General features: G+C 29.3%; 1 protein-coding gene across 2 annotated transcripts; it reads right to left on the bottom strand.

Annotated features, from left to right (window-relative positions):
• Window positions 1-6284: 6284 nt before the first annotated feature.
• On the bottom strand, window positions 6285-7933 carry LOC135142601 (sex-lethal homolog). 2 transcript variants are annotated; one of them, XM_064074340.1, is made up of 5 exons: window positions 7834-7933; window positions 7414-7703; window positions 7169-7366; window positions 6965-7122; window positions 6285-6599 (listed from the first exon to the last, which is right to left on the bottom strand). In XM_064074340.1, exons 2-5 carry the CDS (start codon window positions 7689-7691, stop codon window positions 6592-6594), a joined length of 642 nt encoding a protein of 213 aa, XP_063930410.1. In that variant the 5' UTR covers window positions 7692-7703; window positions 7834-7933; the 3' UTR covers window positions 6285-6591. The 2 variants fall into 2 exon arrangements, with proteins under 2 accessions (XP_063930410.1, XP_063930409.1); XM_064074339.1 differs by having other exon boundaries at window positions 6285-6857; window positions 7834-7932.
• Window positions 7934-7976: the final 43 nt, after the last annotated feature.

Here is a 7976-nt window from a genome sequence, read left to right on the forward strand (position 1 = left end):
TGTTAAAGGTGGGGTAGGTCATGTCAATACGTAAGTTAGAGGAAGAAGGTTGTCATTGAAGAATCAAAGGAGAGAGAGATGCTAAAGTCCATCTAAAATTGTAGCGTAATTGGCGCCTTGACTCCTTAAATAGTTTAAGCTGCCCCACAATAAAATCCAATAAATATAATGATCACCAAATGGTTGGAACAAGTTGGTTAGGGGACTTCCGTAAGCGGATATATTTCTTTGGGAGTCTTGGGTTTTTATTTTGTTCAAAATTCCCTGTACAACTGGTTGATACTGTACAAATGTTCAAGATTATTGGGAATATTTTTGTAAATGTTTTTAAATTTTATAAAATAACGGACCCCTCCATTTATGGATTATGAAACCGTGTTGAGTTTCACCTCTAGGATCCAAGTTTTTAGAAATAAATCAAAATTGAATAACATTTTAAAATTTAACTTTAAAATTGCAATATCGAATGTTTTGAAATCTTGCAATCGTGTTAAGGTTATCGGCAGCATGGTAAATCGTTAATCAAAACTTATACGGTCATGTTCCCCCAGAAATTGATGATCTTACAGTTTTGTCGAATAAATGTTTCTTAACTGTCAAGAAGTAACATCGTCCTGAACTTGTGGTTTATGAATCCGGGTTGAATTTTTGTCCTAGACGTCGAGTTTTGGCATTTTTCAGTTTTTTATTCTTCAATTTTTCAATTTCTCCATTTTCAATTTTTCGGTTCTTCACATTTTCGATTTCTCGATTTTTTTGTTTTTCGATTTCTCAATTTTCGGATGTTTTAGATTTATCAATATTTCGATTTCGTTTAAATTTTTTAATTTTCACACTTAGATTTTTCGAAATTTCGATTTTTCGATTCTTCGGTTATTTAATTTTTTAGTTTTTTTATGTTTCAGTTTGTCGACGTGTGGATTTTTTGGTTTTAGATCTTTCGGTTTTTGATTTTTCGATTTTTCAATTTTTCATTTTTTAAATTTTTCGATTTTTCAGTTTTTCTGTTTCACGCTTTATCGAGATTTTTTGATTTTAAATTTTTTAATTTTTCAATTTTTAACTTTTCGAATTTTTGACTTCTTGACTTTTCGATTTGTCGATCTTTTGATGTTTCGATTTCTCGATGTTCCAGTTTTTGAATTTTTCGGCGTTTCGATTTCTAATTTATTTCGGTTTTTCAGGTTTTCGATTCTTCAGTTTTTTGATCTTTCAAGTTTTGTGATTTTTTTTAATTTTGGATTTTCCATTTTTCAATTTTTCGATTTTTGAATGTTTCGATTTCTCGATTTTTCAGTTTTGCGATTCTCCAATTTTTCGATATTTGAATTTATTAGTTTTTAAATTTTACATTTTTCTATTACGCGATTTCTCAATTTTTTGGTTTTTCAGTTCTTCGAATTTCCTATTTTTTTAATTTTTGATTTTTGAAAATTGAAGTCTAAGTTTTTAGATTTCTCCATGTTTTAAATCTAATTTCTCGATTTTTCAACATTTGATTTTGGGAATTCTTCAATTTCTGAGTTTTAATTTTTTTTTAATTTTCCTGCTTTTTTTCGATTGCTCGATTTTTCTATTTTTTTATTTCTTGATTTATCGAGATTTCGATGTTTCGATATTTTTATTGTTCATTGTTGATATTTTTTATTTTAAGTTCTTCAATTTTTAACTTTTCCATTTTTCGATTTCTCAATTTTTCATTTTTTCGACTTCTTAACTTTTCGATTTTTTGATCTTTAATGTTCCGATTTTTCGATGTTTTAGTTTTTGAATTTTTCGATGTTTCATTTTCTCGGTTTTTCAACTTTTCGGCTCTTCGATTTTCTAATTTTTAGATGGTTCGGTTTTTAATTTTTCAAATTTTAGGTTTTTAATTTGTCGGTTTTTCGATTTTTCGAATCTGATTTTTCAATATTTAGTTTTTTAATGATCGATTTGGCACTCCATTTTTCGGTGTTTCAGTGTTGGGATTTTTCAATTTTCCGGTTTTCCAAAGTTTCGATTTCTCGGTTTTCCGATGTTTCTGTTTTCCGATTATTATTTGATTTTCCCATTTCTCTATTTCTCAACTTTCATTGTTTCGATTTGTAGTTTTTTCATTCTTCAATTTTTCGATTTCCCGATTTTTCAATTTTCCGGTTTTTAAATTTTATATCTTTCAATTTTTCGATTTGTTGATGTTTCCATTTTTCAGTTTATCGATCTTTTAGTTAAATTTTGAAAATTTTAAAATTTTTGGATTTTTCATTTTTGCAGTTGTTCGATTTCTCGATGTTTCAATTTATCAATTTTCTTAATTTAAATTTTTTTAATTTTTCAATTTTTAACTTTTCGATTTTGGCTTATTTTGATTTCTCAATTTTTCGATTTTTAGACTTCTTGACTTTTCGATTCCTCGATAAGTCGATCTTTTGATGTTTGGATTTTTCGATGTTTCCATTTCTAGGTTTTTTCGATTTTTCAGTTTTTCGATTCTTCAATTTTCCTATTTTTCAAATTTGCGATTTTTAAATTTTGGGTTTTCGATTTTTAGTTTTTTAATTCTTCAATTTTTCGTGCTTCAGATTTTGGATTTTTCAATATTTCGATTCTTCGATTTTTCGTTTTTTTTTTTAATACGTATTTCAATTTTTAACCTTTCGATTTTGGCCTTTCTCAATTTTTGATCTTTTGGCTTCTAGACTTTTCGATTCCTCGATTACTCAATCTTTTGACGTTTCGATTTCTCGATGTTTCCATTTGTAGTCTTTTTCGATTTTTCAATTTTCCGATTTTTTAATTTTTTTATTTTTGAATGTTTCAATGTTTGAATTTTTTAACTTTGCGATTCTTCATTTTTCTTATATTTTAATTTTTAATTGTTAAACAATTTTAAATGTTCTAAAATATTTCGTTTTTTTGAATTTCTAAATGTTTTACTTTTCAATTTTTGATTTTTTCAATTTTACATTTTTCTATTTCTCAATTTTTTGGCTTTTCAGTTCTTCGAATTTACATTTTGTTAATTTTTGATTTTTGAAAATTGAAAAGTCTAAATTTTTAGATTTCTCCATTTTTTTAAATCTAATTTCTCGATTTTTCAACATTTTATTTTGGGAATTCTTCAATTTATGAGTTTTATTTTTTTTTTAATTTACCTGCTTTTTTTTCGATTGCTCGATTTTTCTATTTTTCTATTTCTTGATTTATCGAGATTTCGATGTTTCGATATTTTTATTGTTCATTGTTGATATTTTTTATTTTAAGTGCTTCAATTTTTAACTTTTTCATTTTTCGATTTCTCAATTTTTTCGAAGTTTGAGTTTTTAAATTTTTCGATGTTTCGTTTTCTGTTTTTCAACTTTTCTACTCTTCGATTTTCTAATTTTCAGATGGTTCGGTTTTTCAATTTTTTAAATTTTAGGTTTTTAATTTGTCGGTTTTTCGATGTTTCGAATTTGATTTTTCAATGTTTCGATTTTTAAAGTATAAGTTTGTCAATTTTACAATTTTTCGATCTTTTAATGTTGCGATATCTCGATTTTTCATTTTTTTCGACTCGTCCATTTTTCAGTTTTTCGATTTGGCACTCAATTTTTCGGTATTTCAGTGTTGGAATTTTTCAGTTTTTCGGTTCTTCTTTCGATTTATCGGTTTTCCGATTTTTCGATTTCTCGGTTAATTGATTTTTTATTTTCCCATTTCTGTTTCTTGACTTTTCATTGTTTCGATTTTTAGTCTTTTAAATCTTCGATTTTTCGATTTCTCGATTTTTCAATTTTGCAGTTTTTCTATTTCTCGATTTATCCAGATTTCGATGTTTCCATTTTTTGATTGTCCAAATTCTCGATTTTTCGATTTATCGATTTTCTTAAATTTTAAATTTTTAATTTTTCAATTTTGAACTTTTCGATTTTGGCTTATTTTGATTTCTCTATTTTTCGATTTTTTGACTTCTTGACTTTTCAATTCCTCGATTACTCGATCTTTTGACGTTTCGATTTCTCGATGTTTCCACTTGTAGGTTTTTTGCGATTCTTCAGTTTTTCGATATTTTAATGTTTAATTGTTAAATAATTTTAAATGTTTCTATTTCGCGATTTCCCGATTTTTCACCTCTACAATATTTCGTTTTTTTGAATTTCTAAATGTTTAACTTTTCAATTTTTGATTTTTTCAATTTTACATTTTTCGATTTGTCAATTTCTTATTTTTTCAATTTTACGATGTTTTTGATATTCCAATTCTCGTATTCTCGATTTTGCAACATTTTATTTTGAGAAGTCTTCAATTTCTGATTTTTTTAATCTTCAAATTTTTGGACTTTTCGATTATGCGTTTTTCAATTTTTCGATTTTTGAAATTTTGGTTTTTCGATTTTTCAATTTTACTATTTCTTGATTTATCGAGGTTTCCATGTTTCGATATTTTTATTGTACAATGTTACGATTTTCCGATGTTAGAACTTTTAACTTTTCGATTTCTTGATTTTAGGTTATTTTGATTTCTCGATTTTTTTATTTTTCGACTTCTCTACTTTTCGATTTCTTGATTTTTTAATATTCCGATTTTTCGATGTTTCAGTTTTTCCGGTTTTTTAAATTTTAAGTTTTCGATTTGTCGGTTTTTCGACTTTTTGATTTTTCAATTTTTAAAGTTTAAGTTTGTGAATGTTTCAATTTTTAGATTTTTTAATATTTCGATTTATCGATTTTCCGTTTTTCGATATTTCTGTTTTTAATTTTTCGAATTTTTAAATTTGATTTTTAATTTTTTTTTCAATTTTTCGGTGTTTTCAATTTTACATTTTTCGATATTTCAATTTTACGATTTTTTGATGTTTCGATTTCTTGACATCTCGCTTATTTTTTTACACCTCAATTTTTCGAGTCTTCGATTTCTCAGTTTTTCAAGATTTCAATTTTGGGAACAACTCATTTTCTGAATTTTTCAATTTTTGGAAATTTTAATTCTTTGGTTTTTGGATTTTCAACTTCTCGGATTTCGAATTTTTCGTGTTTAAATTTTTCAGTTTTTGAAATTTTTGGTTTTTCGATTTTTCAATTTTGCAGAAAGAGAGTATCATTTATGCCACTGGTTTTACGGGATTTGTTGGGCTGCACCGGGGCGAGGTAAGTTCTATCGAAAAAGTATTGTGATTTGTCATAATAAATTTATTATGGATAATAATATAATTAATGACAGCCGAACGTCATATGACAAGACCTGACGCCAAGCTGACAAAAAAAAATACGTTTTTAAAGATAAAGGTCCGTAAAAGTTTTTTTAAAGAATTTTTAATTTTTTTGACATTAGAGATTACCAACCAGAGACGATTTTTAGTTTCGAAAAATTGTTTGACTTCTTGCGAGTTTTAGACGAATTGAAAGGTTAAATAAAGTTTTTTTTAAACAAAAATTGATCGCATTCGACGCCACAATCCTTTTTAATGAGTATAATTAGCGGAATATCAGTTTATTTTAGTAGTTTTCTAACCTGAAATGCGTAAAACTTTGGTTATTCCATAAACATGTGTAATTTTTGTTTTTATTGTATGTAGAGCAAAGATTGATACAATCAGAATCACTAAGTAACTTCAACCCTAGATTTCGTCTCGGATAAAAGTAAGATTACGTAGGTACTTTGAATGCATATCAAAATTATTTTTCTTAAGTTATTTGATGACGCCATCCCAAAATTTATCGTTGGAAAATCCTTGTTTAGTGTTCAATTTGTCGCCAAATTTAGCTTTTACGGCTGACATCTCACTTGATAAGGGGAACTAATATCTTCTACATAGCGAAAAACTCAAACGTTTACTTGAGGAATTTCTTGAGTGTAAGTGTGGTTTAGGGAGAAAATTTCCCAAGGTCAAATTAACTACATTTTACCACGTTATATTCTAGTAGTGATAACAATTGATATTTCATAGATTCGTCCAATACGAAACTGCCAAAACTTGCATTTTCGTATTTTACGAGTTGCAAGATGGCAAGAAAACATGAAATGAGATGTATTTGTTAATGTGAGTAAAAAATGATTTTTCATAGTTTGGGAAATAAAAATAAGGATACAAAAATGTACATTTTTCTCAAATTAAAATTTTAATCTTAGAGAATTGTAACTACGAATAATGTAACAATTTTTACTTTTAATAATATGATAACCTAAAGTGAACAATTTTCACAGAAACAAATACTTAAAACTGTCATTATACAAAAATGTCAATGTTGCAACATCACAGAAAATATAATGATAAAACACTAGGCAAGGTTAAATGACAGCAAAATAAATAATATAGAAACATCAATTAAAAATTTATTCACTTCAAACTAATAATAAATTATAAATAAGTCATTTTCTAAAAAAAAAAGAAAATACATTAAATGTATACAGATTCACTCGTCTGAAAAAAATTAACACAAAATTTCCACAACAAATCTCATTAGTCAGTCACGTGTTAAGTTTTTTCTTAGACAGATCAAATTGCATTTCCTATAAATAGGTATAATATAAATAAATAAATTTAAACTATATCAACTGCGACAGCACAGTTCTCATCAGCTATCCATATAAAAAAATAAATATATAACTTTGTAAATAAAATAACGCTCAATTAACTGAAAAAGAAAAACGCACTCAGTCAAAAATCGAAAAAAAACTGAACAAAAACAACCAACATTCACAAAAATCGAAAAAAAAGAACTCCATCACAGCTCCGATCCTTCAACAAAAGAATGGATTCTGTAGATAGTTATCGCCTGCTCCCATATTTCGCACGTTATTCGAATGGTAATTTTGGAACCGGGACCTACTCTGCAAATTATCCGGGGGCTGCATCTTTCTGAAAGGCATCGCCCCTCTAAACGGCATGAAACCTAGACCCGAAAAGCCAATTTAATACAAGCAAGGAGAAGACATAACCTCAAAGTCGGGATTCGTGACAATCCCGACTTCGTCGTCCCTCAGAACCTGCGTCTCTTACCCCTGTTGTGCATTGAGAGGCCCCAGTTGTCCAAATACTGTGCTTTCTGCCGACCGTGGTCTTCCGCCACCCGGACGCTCAGCGGCAACATGGCGTTTTCCAACATTTTCCCGTCTAAATCGGCTATGGCAGCTTGCGCCTCGTTCCCCTTTGAGAATCTACAAAAAGGAGGGTCATGGATGCCCCAGTTACGGTCTTTTCTACCTGACGAAGGCGACCCCGCGCGGCATTCCCGTGATTTTGTCTTTTAAGACCGACTTTTGGACGATTTCTCCGTAGCTGCAGAATAATTTGTGGACTTCTTCTTCGGTAATATCTTTCGGTAGGTTCGTTATGTATAGGTTTGAGTCTTTCATGTCTGTGCCTGGCGGTCGAGAGTACGACACTTTCAAACGTTTATTTCTGGAAACGAAGTTTTGAGGTTAGGTTGGGTTTCGTTGGAAACTTACTTATAGTTCATTCCGTTGATTTGTTGGATAGCTTTAGCAGCGTCTTCGGGTGTAAAGTACTTAACAAACCCGAAGCCAAAACTGTAACCGGTGTTATAGTCGCGCATTATTTTAATACTTTCGACTCTTCCTATAGGAGTGAAGATTAAAGCTAGATCCTCTTCAGTGGCAAATTGTGGGATGTAATTTACTATGAGTTTGGTCTTATCGTATTCGACTTGGTCTCCAGCCCCCACATTTAAGTCGCTTTGGTTTCCTTTAGGGTTTTCTGGCTGCATTTTTTTCAAAAACTGCAACAAAATGGCCATACAATTTTGAGGTTAGGACCACCGGTCTTCTAACTCGAATGCATGGATAACCAGAGAAAATCCTCGAAAATGTCTCGAAACGAACGAATTTATTATTTTCGACATAACTTACCTTTGTTTATTGAAAAACTTCAAAAATAAATAAACGAAAACCAAAATACGAACTACAAACTAGATTCAAATCGCGCATGCGCGAATCTCGCCAGGACTGACTCAACCAACGTAACGTCGCTCGAAGGCAAACTCCCCAATAAC

The sequence above is a fragment of the Zophobas morio genome, unplaced genomic scaffold (assembly GCF_036711695.1).
Source record: "Zophobas morio isolate AGI-343-1 ecotype UQ-CSIRO unplaced genomic scaffold, CSIRO_AGI_Zmor_V1 ptg000049l, whole genome shotgun sequence".
Taxonomy (NCBI): Eukaryota; Metazoa; Arthropoda; class Insecta; order Coleoptera; family Tenebrionidae; genus Zophobas; species Zophobas morio.

What these genes read in the sequence shown, in the direction of transcription:
- LOC135142601 (XM_064074339.1), bottom strand. Translation starts at nt 7,691, where the DNA reads ATGCAGCCAGAAAACCCTAAAGGAAACCAAAGCGACTTAAATGTGGGG. An exon ending in ATCAACGGAATGAACTATAA is followed by an intron (nt 7,367 to 7,413) that starts GTAAGTTTCCAA and finishes CTTCGTTTCCAG; the next exon opens with AAATAAACGTTTGAAAGTGT. An exon ending in CCTCTCAATGCACAACAGGG is followed by an intron (nt 6,858 to 6,964) that starts GTAAGAGACGCA and finishes TTTCGGGTCTAG; the next exon opens with GTTTCATGCCGTTTAGAGGG.